This window comes from Nothobranchius furzeri, chromosome 4 (assembly GCF_043380555.1).
Source record: "Nothobranchius furzeri strain GRZ-AD chromosome 4, NfurGRZ-RIMD1, whole genome shotgun sequence".
NCBI classification, from domain to species: domain Eukaryota; kingdom Metazoa; phylum Chordata; class Actinopteri; order Cyprinodontiformes; family Nothobranchiidae; genus Nothobranchius; species Nothobranchius furzeri.
In genome coordinates this window covers 14,940,130-14,953,790 of record NC_091744.1, presented here as the reverse complement: position 1 = coordinate 14,953,790, position 13,661 = coordinate 14,940,130, and the positions used below count along the sequence as shown (strand labels likewise).

The 13,661-nt window shown below is 42.2% G+C and overlaps 1 protein-coding gene across 1 annotated transcript in view; it reads left to right on the top strand.

The window, feature by feature from the left end:
• The window catches only part of myo15ab (myosin XVAb), a 103,134-nt gene that overhangs the window by 50,996 nt on the left and 38,477 nt on the right, over positions 1-13,661 (top strand). The window contains exons 28-46 of the mRNA XM_070550631.1: positions 157-282; positions 1,917-1,994; positions 2,095-2,246; positions 2,666-2,711; positions 2,914-3,038; positions 6,954-7,071; positions 7,171-7,346; positions 8,018-8,102; positions 8,207-8,239; positions 8,320-8,401; positions 8,767-8,897; positions 9,112-9,207; positions 9,422-9,550; positions 9,635-9,741; positions 9,842-10,020; positions 10,589-10,661; positions 10,833-11,024; positions 13,169-13,245; positions 13,323-13,396. Coding sequence (XP_070406732.1) covers positions 157-282; positions 1,917-1,994; positions 2,095-2,246; positions 2,666-2,711; positions 2,914-3,038; positions 6,954-7,071; positions 7,171-7,346; positions 8,018-8,102; positions 8,207-8,239; positions 8,320-8,401; positions 8,767-8,897; positions 9,112-9,207; positions 9,422-9,550; positions 9,635-9,741; positions 9,842-10,020; positions 10,589-10,661; positions 10,833-11,024; positions 13,169-13,245; positions 13,323-13,396 — 2,079 coding nt within the window. The remainder of the gene's footprint in view (positions 1-156; positions 283-1,916; positions 1,995-2,094; positions 2,247-2,665; positions 2,712-2,913; positions 3,039-6,953; positions 7,072-7,170; positions 7,347-8,017; positions 8,103-8,206; positions 8,240-8,319; positions 8,402-8,766; positions 8,898-9,111; positions 9,208-9,421; positions 9,551-9,634; positions 9,742-9,841; positions 10,021-10,588; positions 10,662-10,832; positions 11,025-13,168; positions 13,246-13,322; positions 13,397-13,661) is intronic.

Below are 13,661 nucleotides of genomic sequence, written 5' to 3'. Positions count from 1 at the left end.
AGGTCTCCATAGCTCAGTGTGGAATGAGAGTGGCGCTCCACCAGGAACGGACTGAAGCAATACACAGAACACAAACAGGCAACAGGAGCTCGTGCTGTTGACATTTACGTAGTCTCCTCTGCACATCGACCGTTAACCGTCTCCAATTATCACCAGGCAACAGACCACACCTTCCTACAGAAGTGCCACTATCACCATGGAAACAACTCGCTGTATGCCAGGCCAAAGATGCCACTGCCAGAGTTCACCTTGAAACACTACGCAGGGAAGGTTACCTATCAGGTGCAGTTGTTTTTAATGTCTTCAGTTTGCTCAAGTTTAGTTTGTTCATTTTTCTGGTTCAATGATTTGTGTCGAAGGATTTCTTGATTAGCAGCTCAGAAAATAATTACTGTAATTCATCAGTTAATCAGCCCAGCGTTCAATAATGCCATCATTGTTATTCACACAATGCTTTTGAACAGTGTTTATGCCCTTCCCTACAAAATAATAATAACATTAATAATGATTCCTATTGATGGATATTTCCAGAGATTAATGGTAAAAACAACACAGTGTCTCTTTGAATTAATACTCTGTTCACGTAAAGCCAGTTTTAATGGAAGTTCAGAGGCACTCTCACAGTGAGGTGACAAAGTTAGGGGCAGCAGTCGCTCAGGATGTTGTCTAGTAATCAGAAGGTTGCAAGTTCAATCCTGGCTCCAGCCAGAGAATGCTGCTGTTGTGTCCCTGGGCAAGACACTTAACCACCTTGCCTGCGGATGGTCAGAGGAGCTTGGAGAGCCTCACCTGTGTCAGTGTGCCCCAGGGCAGCTGTGGCTATAACATAGGATCCACTGATTTCCCTGTTTCTTATTCATTTTCTCCCTCTCTTTACTCACATTTAACCCACAATTTTTTTCTAATTTTTGTATTTTTTAATAATAAAAAATACATATTTTTTTAGTTTTTTAGTTTTTGTTCTTGGGAAGCGCCTGATGATTTTTATCTTGAGCGTTGCTATATAAAATATTGTTTTCTTTCTTTCTTTCTTCTTCTAAAAATCTGATCAACCAAACACATTCTTGTGATTTCTGAGGAATAAAAGAATTTAAAACATTCGATCATGTGGTCAAGATTACAGGTGTGGAACCCTGAAAAATCATTTTTATTGATTCTTTCTGAATATAATCACTCTGAGCTTTTTACACAGGCTGAACATGAAAATAGTCTCCTACACCTACCTCCTGCATTAGCTTGTGATAGAAAAAAGGGTGAAACTCTAGGATTTAAAGATCCTGACTGACCTACATCGCACAGTCTCTTAACATTCATGCACTCACCTATCTTGACTCACGATGGGGAAGGCTGTTGTTGTTTTAGTGTCCTGAGAGAACAGAAAACGCCTCAACTAATAAAGGCTAACCGCTAGCATTAGCAATTCCAAAAGACAGCAGCTAGCCAACCCGAAGCGAGATGCCCAAATATCAGGAAACAAGACTCCAAATCCTGCGGTGTTCAGCTCAGTTCTGATGTGGCTCACTTCTAGTTCCTGGAGCTGGCGCACTTGAGCTTTTTGTACAACTTACAAGGTATTGATTCCTACTAGAGATCACTGCACATGTACTGATTAAACGAGTGAACCACACTAGTTTGTACATGTGTTGTTTGGTACTATAAATGTGATATATTTATTATGAAAAGTCAAGCCCTGGCAAAATTCATAGGGAAATTTAAAAGAGGTAATTATGTAGTTTTTGTTATGGTTTTGTTAAAAGCTACAAAAAAAGTTCATAAACTTATTTAAAATCAAGTCCTGAACAAAATTCTATATTCCTGAATTTGGGATTAGCCGTCTGTCAGAATATTGATAACGCTGAAAATAAACAAAACCAACAAAAACGTTTCTTATATTTGTCCAACCATGTCGGTTCCAGGTGCACAAATTCTTGGATAAGAACTTTGACATGGTTCGTCAGGATGTTTTAGACCTCTTCATCCAGAGCAAGAACAGAGTGAGCAGAACTCTATCTTGTTGTTTTTTTTTTCTACCTACACACTGTTTCCTCTCTGTGTTTACGCAGAGTCGCTCTGTTGTCTCTATTTTGCGTCCAGATGATATCGAGCCTCTTCCTGAAGCACTCAGAGTCTTTGTCACTGCAGCGGTCCAATGTGAGGCGCGGCAGCACAGCACGACGTCATCAGGCCAACACAGTCAGCGCAAAGTTTCAGAGCAGCCTGCAGGAGCTGCTGGACAAGATGGAAAGGTTCAATCACACCATTTACTCAATTATCTGATCTAGGAGTATTTCCATCTTATTAAGTGCTCACATTATTTGCACGTTAAATATTGAATTATTGTGGCACAGCAAAGGGTCAAACTGTACATCAGTAATGATGAGAAACTTTAGGATAACAATAGAAACAGTATCCTATCAGTAACATCACGTTGTTCTTAAACTGAATTAGTTTTGGAGAGTTTGATTATTTCTGACAGCCTTATAGGGTCCGATCACTCACAATATTTAGTTCCCAGTATTAAAACATTTCATTTATTGCTGCTTTCCTCTGAAAGCCTTAATTCTCTTTAGTGCCGAGGTCAGCTTTCCTAAACTAAACCCTTTAAAATATTTACTCATTCAGCATTTCATTTGTCAATGCATCTCTTCTTATCTATCGGTGACAGGTGTAACCCTCATTTTGTGCGATGCATCAAGCCAAATCATTTCAAGGTATATTTGCAGGTTGGGTGATGTGTGCAGGTTTGCAGTGGTTTGATTTTTGATTCATTATGCTTTCATCTCAAATACACAGCTCACACACGTGTGTGTGTGTGTGTGTGTGTGTGTGTGTGTGTGTGTGTGTGTGTGTGTGTGTGTGTGTGTGTGTGTGTGTGTGTGTGTGTGTGTGTGTGCATTTGTGTTGTGTTTTCAGGAGCCAGGAGTGTTTGACTTGGAGTTGGTTAACACTCAGCTGCATTACTCTGGTATCATGGAGACCATCCATATAAGGAAGCAGGGCTATCCAATCAGAATGCCCTTTCACAGCTTCTTGACAAGGTTTGTTTCTGGTTAATATCAATGTTAGGGTCCAAATGAATCCAGAACTCTCACTGGATGTTTATTTTGCAAACCTACTATGCTAACCTGCATTTTATTTTATTTCTTGTAAACTGCAGTGAGCCCTCAGCAGATTTTCCCCCATCACATAGGAGGTACAGGACCATATTTTATCTACTGATCAGAGCATTTATTAGAAAGCGCATGAGAAGAACAAACCTATACCAGTTTTCCTGTCAGCTTGGAGACCCCAGTCATTTCTCATTCTGTCCTAAATGACAGACAAGTGTTCGCCAAGCAGCAGTACCTAAAGGAGGTAGTGAAGAAAGTGTTTTATTACAACAAAATGTAAATCATTCCTATACGTCTGCCTTACAGTGTACACTTAAAGTCATGCTGCATCTGTATTCATCTAAATTATTAAGCTCCCTGGTGAGCTAATAATTCAAATACAGGGAGTGCAGAATTATTACTTAAGTTGTATTTTTGAGGAATAATTTTCTTATTGAACAACAACCATGTTCTCAATGAACCCAAACAACTCATTAATATCAAAGCTGAATGTTTTTGGAAGTAGTTTTTAGTTTGTTTTTAGTTTTGCTATTTTAGGGGGATATCTGTGTGTGCAGGTGACTATTACTGTGCATAATTATTAGGCAACTTAACAAAAAACAAATATATACCCATTTCAATTATTTATTTTTATCAGTGAAACCAATATAACATCTCCATATTCCCAAATATACATTTCTGACATTCAAAAACAATACAAAAACAAATCAGCGACCAATATAGCCACCTTTCTTAGCAAGGACACTCAAAAGCCTGCCATCCATGGATTCTGTCAGTGTTTTGATCTGTTCACCATCAACATTGCGTGCAGCAGCAACCACAGCCTCCCAGACACTGTTCAGAGAGGTGTACCGTTTTCCCTCCTTGTAAATCTCACATTTGATGATGGACCACAGGTTCTCAATGGGGTTCAGATCAGGTGAACAAGGAGGCCATGTCATTAGTTTTTCTTCTGTTATACCCTTTCTTGCCAGCCACGCTGTGGAGTACTTGGACGCGTGTGATGGAGCATTGTCCTGCATGAACATCATGTTTTTCTTGAAGGATGCAGACTTCTTCCTGCACCACTGCTTGAAGGTGTCTTCCAGAACTGGCAGTAGGACTGAGAGTTGAGCTTGACTCCATCCTCAACCTGAAAAGGCCCCATAAGCTCATCTTTGATGATACCAACCCAAACCAGTACTCCACCTCCACCTTGCTGGCGTCTGAGTCGGACTGGAGCTCTCTGCCCTTTACCAATCCAGCCACGGGCCCATCCATCTGGCCCATCAAGGCTCACTCTCATTTCATCAGTCCATAAAACCTTCGAAAACTCAGTCTTGAGATATTTCTTGGCCCGGTCTTGACGTTTCAGCTTGTGTGTCTTATTCAGGGGTGGTCATCTTTCAGCCTTTCTTACCTTGGCCATGTCTCTCAGTATTGCACACCTTGTGCTTTTGGGCACTCCAGTGATGTTGCAGCTCTGAAATATGGCCAAACTGGTGGCAAGTGGCATCTTGGCAGCTGCACGTTTGACTTTTCTCAGTTCATGGGCAGTTATTTTGCGCCTTGGTTTGTCCACACGCTTCTTGCGACCCTGTTGACTATTTTGAATGAAACGCTTGATTGTTCGATGATCACGCTTCAGAAGCTTTGCAATTTTAAGACTGCTGCATCCCTCTGCAAGATATCTCACTATTTTTGACCTTTCTGAGCCTGTCAAGTCCTTCTTTTGACCCATTTTGCCAAAGGAAAGGAAGTTGCCTAATAATTATGCACACCTGATATAGGGTGTTGATGTCATTAGACCACACCCCTTCTCATTACAGAGATGCACATCACCTAATATGCTTAATTGGTAGTAGGCTTTCGAGCCTATACAGCTTGGAGTAAGACAACATGCATGAAGAGGATGATGTGGACAAAATACTCATTTACCTAATAATTCTGCACTCCCTGTAAACTGAAAAGCTGAAAACGTATTTTATAATTTGCCCACTCAATTTGTTGAATGGCCCTCTCATTGTTCTTTGTCCTGTTTGTTTTCACAGTCATTACAGTACAATTATGGCAACTTAAAGAGCTTTTGCAGATTCAGTTCTTAGTCACACTGTGGGACATAAAATAACACAAGTTTAACATAATTATTAGGAACTTTTTTAGTTCTTTAATTGGTATTTCTTTATTCTGATTTTCTTTCCTCCTTTTTGTAGCAAAAACACTATGAGTGAGTACACCGGGAGAATGACTGATGGGTGTGCAGACCAGAGGGATGTGGCACCTTGTCTTATTTATAGTTTGTCAAATGAAGTCTGGTTTTGTAGTCTGTGCACACACAAGCAGAGCACACAGTGCAACCTTGAAATGGGGGGGGGGGGGGGTAGCACCAACTAAATCCCATTTTAGCCCCAGTGTCTTTACAAACAGTAGATGCTGACTGCAGCGAATCCCAACGGCAGCCATGAAAATATGGGGTGAAACAAGCTGAAAATTAAAAATATCTAAATGAAAATAATCATAGCTTTTTGTTTTTAAAATAGGTTCAAAAAGTCCTTCCACCCATTAATTCGATCAGAGGTAACTGATCCAGGAAGGAAATCCAGATATCTTCTCACCAACACTATCCAGCTCCTCCTGGGGGATCCTAAAGCATTCCCTGGTCAGAGAGGATCCTTCCAGCAAGTCCTGGATCTTCTCCAGGTTCTCATACGAATATAAATGTGTTTGAAAAACCTGCAGAAGGAGGTGCTCTGCAGGAGGGATCCTAATCACATCCCCAAACCAGTTCCATTTCTGATCCATGCTGTGGAGCAGCAGGTCTACTCCAAGCTCTCTCTGGACATTTTCTCACTTCATCAGTAACACAGAGTCTGCCCACCCAACAGAGAAAACTCTTTTGAGCTGCCTGGATCACATGACCATCGGTGAGGGTTGGAACATAGACGGTTGAGATGAACGGGGACCATGGCCTGCCACAGTGCAGACTGAAGGTCGTGGCTTGAACACGCCAACAAAGCCACATTAGCAAGATGTTCCTATCCTACAAATATAGACTAATTGTAGCAGTAGCAAAAGATTTTTCTCTGCAGGACCAACCAGTATTACGTCTAGCCAATCACAGCGATGTGTTTGTGGAGGGACATTGTGTGAGCCTAGCACCAAAGCTGCGATGGAGAAAACTACAAAGATGACGTCGGCTCAGGAACGGCACTCATTTGAAACGGCTTTGGTATCAACTTTATTTAGATTTAGACACAAGCTCCTCTCGAGTCTGAAGTTCGTCAGCTGGAGCCTTCTCCGACACTCCTGAGTGAAGCCTGAGAAGTTTGTTCCACTAGGATTTGGAACACACTCTTTAGAGCACAGCTGCAAATACTAAAATACAATAAATACAGTACAGACCGTCTCAGCTTCCTTTTCCTGAATAACGTTGCACGTACCCCTTTGTCAAAATCTCTGTGATCACTGCCTGTCCTCAGAGATAATACATCTCACAGAAATCGATCTCTTCATGCTGAAAGAGCCGTCTGGTGTTTGTCAGCTCCTTCAGCAGGAAGGGAGATAAAACCAATTGATCTCACAGCACCTCTCACCACATGCTGACAAAGTCATCTGACTTACAGCAGCAATCAGTCAAGGGCATTCGCACTGAAACTATTAAACCCCATACAGCTCCAAGCCGTGAGCAATCAGGATACACAGATCACCTATTAGCTCCAAATCAGAGCACACAGATTTACACTCTGTCTAAGATTTAGAAGATTTAGAAGGCACAAGCTGCAGCTTTGGATTTTATGAGGGCTTCGTCTGATTTCCTTGAGAATTCAAATCTCCTTGTAATGTTTGTGCTATATTTGACTACAGATATAAAGCCCTGCTCTGCCTGGAGAATTCTCCGCCTGCAGACGGAGAAAATTGCGTTACCATGCTCCACAAACTCTGTCCAGCCAAAGAAGGCACGTATCAGGTGGGAGTTAGCAAGGTGAGCCCTAAAACACACACATGCATGCATAAAATTAAGCCTGGGCAAGCATGTACAGTGCATATGAAAACACTGATTTTAAACGTGTGTGTGTGTTAGATTTTCCTGAAAGAAGACTTGTACCAGCTGCTGGAGGGGAAGCGTGATCGTGTGCTGGACATCGCTGCCATGACTCTGCAGAGATACACGCGCATGTGTTTTGTCCGCAAGAACTTTGTCAAATTTAAGGGTTGCATGACTCTGTTTCAAGGCCGTTGCAGAGGCTACCTGGCCAGGTAAGATGTACGTCCGAATATACTTACTAGAACATGAAACATCCTGATAAAGGGAGACTCCTTTTTTCAATGTAAAAACTATCGGTCTAATTACCGGAGGTTGGCACATCTGAGCTTTTTTTTCTGGCACATCCCTCCGATTGAGTGTGGAGTTTCAGCCGGCAGCTCAGGAACGGAGGCTTTAGTGTTTAGTTTCACTGGCCTGATCATGCCTAACCGTATCACGGAAAACCTGTTTCTCTGACCTTGATGTGAGTCGATAAGGCCGAACAGTTCAGGCAGTGCTCATCCATCAAAGCTGACGCGTTTCTCATTCTGCTCACGTTCTGCAAAACCCACACATGTGATGCAAATCTCCATTTTATGACAGGGTGTTATAAAGCAGTAAAAAGGCAGTATAGTCAAGGTTAAACACTTTCAATTGTTTATGATGATTTCATTAATAGCTAATCGCCGTTCAGTGAATTAAGAACGGCACTTTTTTGAAAAATGTGTGCTGAAAGTTTAGTAACGCCATCAGCACGAGTCTTCTTGAACAATTTGCAATGAGTAGTCTCATAAAAGTGAGAGAGGGAGGTTATATGTTTTTCAAGACAGGATCTCTCATGCTTGATATTCGTCCTTTTATTGGTATAGTTGTTGACACAGGCAGCCTCTTATTCCCTCAACAGAAAAAAGTTTGCTCTCAGGAGAAAATACCTCATCAAGCTTCGCTCTGCTGTGCTGCTAATTGTCAACCGCCAGCGCTACATGAGGGTATGCACACACAGTTTGAGCCATCAGGGGGGCGTTTGTCTTTGTGGAGGCGATTAAAAAACGAGCAGCTGTGTGAAAGTGTGATACTGTTGTCTTTCTGTTAGACAGTGGTGGAGCCTGCGAGGAAGGCGGAGGAGGTGAGTGAAGGTGAAAACAAGGGTGTGTTTCCTCTGAAGGTGATGTCAAAAAGTTTACTTTTGGTGCATGAATAACGTAGGATCGGATCAATCGAGAGGTTGTGAACGTAACAACTCTGCCCATTCCTGCTGAACTGGCCGGCTTGCTGCAGGCAGCTTCAGGTACACACACATGCACTCTCACATGCACACACAGACACAGACACACACACACACACACTCACACAAACACACGCACGCATGCACACACACACACACGCACGCACACGCACACACACACACACACACACACACACACGCACGCACACGCACACACACGCACACAGGCATGTTTTCCGAGAAATACTACAAATGATGTTGCATCTACCTGCAAATACTTTGGGAGAAGTCTGTCAATGCAAGCTAATTTCTAGGCTCAACTGACCAGTATAAAAATATTTGTGTGTGTGTGTGTGTGTGTGTGTGTGCGTGCGCGTGTGTGTGTGTGTGTGTGTGTGTGTGTGTGTGTGTGTGTGTGTGTGTCACAGGTGGTGAGGAGCTGCATTCTGACTGCTTGGCTGTGGTCCAGGCTCCAAAGGTGCAGGTGGACCCTCAGCTGATTCTGCCCCTGGACATCAACAACTACCTCATGACTCACTACATTCAGACCATGTTTAGGGTATAAACTCGTCAACCTCACACTGCTGTATTGGTGTCCATCAGTCTCATTGTGCTCACCTTAATTAACAGCCACCACATGCCTATAAGCGTCGACTGAAGTAAAAACTTATTTAGAATTGTTCAAACTTCTACATGAGCTAGCCCGGCTGCTTGCTGTATGTAGCGTGTTTGTGTGAGTTTAACAGCTCCGTGTGTGTTGGTTTGTATTGCAGGAGCCGTTGTTTGGGATGCTCACCGCCCCTCTGGAGGAGTCTCTGATCCGATTGGATGAACAGTTAAAACAAGGATCTCTGAATGTTTTTATTCTGGTACATGATGCATTCGTAGGTCACTGGTAAAATCCAGCTACACTCACCAGCAGTCCAAAAATAATCCTTAAATTGAAGTAAAATCATTGATGTCAGCAAATTTAAACACCTAAATAAAAATGTGCAGTTGGGTGACTGTGACCAACCACATTGATTTGGAAGATAAAATATTGATTCTGAAATTGATTTAAGGTTGAGTTGTGTTTTTTTGTAGATACTCAGGTTTATGGGTGACCCAAACTTGAATGGAGCTCAGGAGAACCTGTTTGGGAACTACATCATCCAAAGAGGACTTTCACACCCGGTCCTCAGAGATGAAATTCTGGTCCAGATAGCCAATCAGGTAAATCCAAAAGCAGTTGGTTTTTTTTTATTTTTACTATACTCTTCTGACCCGTTATGACAGGACCCCATTGTCATCCTCCAGGTGTGGAGAAATCCTAACATGCTGAACTCAGAGCGTGGCTGGCTCCTCCTCTCCTCCTGCCTGTCTGCCTTCCTGCCCTCTCAGAGGCTGGCTAAGTTTCTTCTTAAGTAAGACACACAGTTGTCTCAGGTGTTTATTTGAAGAGACTAAAATGTGCTCATCTGAACCGTGTGTGTGAGTATCAAATATGGCTTGTTGTTGCTACAGGTTTGTGTCAGACTACGGCCCAGAGGGCTATGACTGTGTGTGTCAGCACCGTCTGCTTCAGGCTTTGCAGCGGCTGGGCCTCGGTCCAGAGTACGTCCGCACTTACCCACCCTGTCTGCTGGAGTGGACCGCCAATCGCAAGAAAGCCCACACTGTTCTGCACGTGCATTGCTTCGATGGTGAGAAAACAAACAGTAACTTGTGAATTCCTGGAACGGCAAAATAATTATCAATTTATGATCATCGCACTCCTGCTGTTCCTTAACAAGATATTAGCAAACAAAAATCAATCTTCAGTTACTTTCAGTTAATTTTTTGTTGATTTACAAAAAACCCACACTATGTCATAGCTGTGTTACCATTAAATAATGCAACTTGGACAAATCTGACAACAAAACAAACATTCAAATTCCTTTCATAGCGTCAGGACTTTGTCTGGTTTGGTTGTTTCTGACCAAACCTGACCTTTGACCCTGACAGGTCCTTTCCATTTTACTTAATCTGAACTCAGTGAATGTCCTCTGGTTGTTTGGCACATCTGCTGAGGGTTAGTTAACACTGGTGTGTGTGTGTGTGTGTGAGTGCGTGCGTGCGTGCATGCGTGCCTGTGTGTTTCTAAAACTTCTATTTCACCATCCAACTGAAGTGACTTGTAATCCTTCAGACCATGAAGCAAAAGCTGCCTTATTGTTGTTTTCATTTTTAATTAATCATGTAATTAAAATAGGTGTGACTTTATTCCTCCAGGTGTGTCCTTCCTGTGTCCATTGCATTCATGGACAACGGGAGAAGAGATTGCCAAAGACATCCTACAACACAGGTTTCCCTTTACCTTTAATAAACAGTAGCACCTAATCTATTAAAAAGTAATGACTTATGTTGTGTGTGTGTGTGTGTGTGTGTGTGTGTGTGTGTGTGTGTGTGTGTGTGTGTGTGTGTGTGTGTGTGTGTGTGTGTGTGTGTGTGTGTGTGTGTGTGTGTGTGTGTGTAGGGGTGTGACGGAAGGCCGGCGAGGCTGGTCAGTGCTGCTTAAGGAGCCGGCTCAGTGGGTCGAATTGGAGGGCTCAGACTTCATTTTTGACTTGATGTCAGACCTGGAGCTCCCCGCTGACTTCCCCAAGCACAACAGCTACTTCATCATCTCCGCTCTGCAGCCAACAAGAGTGCGGCCCAATGCCAGCATGTAAGACAGCAAGCACACACACACACACACACACACACACACACACACACACACTATCACTGAGATTTCATGAGACCTGCCAGAAACCAAAGGGATGACTTTGTTTCACTTCATTTTTCACCACTGGATGGTTACTAAGCAGGTTTATGATGCATCACAGTAGCTGATTTTGTGATTTTTAGACACCTGGTCATTTATTTGAAAATGCACCTTTTCTCTGTGACATTAGTCAGCTAAATCAAGCTTTTTTATTGCATTCAATTACAATTCTGTGACTATTTTAACCATCCTCCATTTGACTTTGGCTTCTAAGCTAAAGTGTTTCAAGTCTTGCTTGTTTCCCTTTTAAAACCTTTGGATTTAATCGTTTTTAAAAGGTCGGAGTGTTCTGTTTCCAGGAAAAATAGATCAAAAACCTAGATTTAGACAACCCATGTAACATCTTAGATTTCATCTTGTCACAGGCCGTGACCTTTATCCATGAATCCACAGTTTGTTAAAAGCACTTTGACCAGATGAAATGATGACTTGATGAAACAGTGTATGTTTACTAACGCCCACTGACTCGTAAATCATCGTCAGCCATCAGTCATGGTGGATCAGATTTCACAGAGGGCTGTCAGTCAGCGTCCTGTTTATCTGACCTACAACCTTAGTGACCCAGCTCTTGTTCACTCCACTCGTCATGTATTTTTAACTGCAGCAGACTGATGTGAACACATAGACTTAGGTTCCTGACATTTTTAAAGACCAGTTTCTGGAAATATTATATATAATGCAGACTTTAGCTTATTTGAGAGGCAGATATTTATCTCAGATGGAAATCAAGACCTTTAATGAAGCCAAATAAGGTCTTATTTCTAGCAGGTAAACACAAAACCAGCTCCAACTGATTGATGAATGGTGAATTTTACCTGCCTAGTGTGTAAATCAGCAACTGTTTACATGTACATCAAATTTTAAAAAGGTGTGCAAATGATTTCTCTAGATGTCAAGTAATCACAAAAAAAAGTACTTGTGTTAAGTTGAAGTGATGGTAAAGCCATACTATGCAGCTTTTTCATATTTTTAAATTGTTTTCTTGAACCAGTACGTGCTGAAATTACCCCTTTACAAGGTTAATGAAATGTCACTCAGACCACCACCGCCCTCTGTGGCCAGAATACCACATTTGCAACTTCAGAGTGCCGGGCCAGTCTGTTGGACTTAGTAAAAAATGGAGCTGACATACCTGGCGTTCCAGTCTGCTCCCGGAACATTTCCTGCATGTTTTAGATCAAGGACACAGCTGATTTGTTTAATATTAGTGATGAATCACTCCTGTAGACACTACTGAAGACTGGGGAGACATTTCAGCTTTCAGATTAAGATGTTAAAAAGACAAACGCACAGCGAGGGGATACGTTTTGCATGTGGTTCTACTAAACAGACACTAGGGGGTGTTCATAGCAAGCCAAACTGCCAAGTGTGCCTTTAAAGTAACACAGAGCAGTTTCCAGCTCCTCATCCCTTCTGGTTGAAAGTGGAATAACAACTGTCGTAAACAACCCTGCAGCAGCCTGCTGTAGCTCATGCTAACAACGAGCTAACACTAACATGAGCCAGTTAATACTAAAACAATTCATTTATTAAGAAGATCCACACAGTTGGACAAAAATATTATCACTTACAAGTCCAGTAGCAACAAAGCCAGGTCACCATCAGTTTGGGATTTTGTATCCTCCTTTAGCTCCCTCAAACTAGTGTAGGCTGCATTCACTCAGATTTAACTCTTTGCTTCACCTCCAAATACTTTACTCTCTTACTTTTATTTCTAAGCTCCGCCATGATGCTAACAGAAAAAGCAAACTTTTTTCTCTTCTTGTGCTTTTTATTGACAATTGGCAAACTGAAAATGCTAACTGCTAGCATTCCAGCTAACAGCCGTAAAGCCGGTAAAGCGCTCCCCCTAGGACACCTACCTGCTCCACAAAAGTGTCTAGTGCAGTTTTTGGTCAGCAGAGGGCTGCAGAGTGGTGTCAAATATAAACTGGTCAAGTTTCTAACCCAACAGTCATTGTGACCAATGTTAAAGCTCTAGCTTAAAGATAAAAAAACATATCTATCATCACTTTAACCTGCTGTTGTTTCTGATTGTTCCCCAGAAGCTTGCTGGGTGGTGGGTTTGACATGAACAATGACATTCCTTCAGCCATACCTGGCTTGGATCTACTCAGCCAAGGTATATCTTATTTAGGCAAACATTTGAGCAGATCGGAGCAGTGTACAGCCTACTCCTCCTCCTGTCTCTCTCTGCAGAACTAGAGCCTCAGAGAGGGATGGATCGCTATCTTGACAGCCTGTTTGACCCGGTCCTGTCTGATGGAGCTGGAGTAAGTTACATAACTCAATCATTCTGACACACTTTACCACATGGGAGGAGGCACCTTCATCAACCACTTACTGTCAGTTTATGTGAGACTCTAGTTCTAAAGTTAGCCTGGAGCAGGGCTTCAAAAAAACAGGCAGAAATTAGTCATTTAAAAAAATAAAGATTGCATAAATTTACTTTCATCATCAGATAAAAACACAGTTAAGGGGAGAAACTTTCAGATGGAATTTTTATAGCAGCATCAAGGTTTGAAGAGCCTATACAGG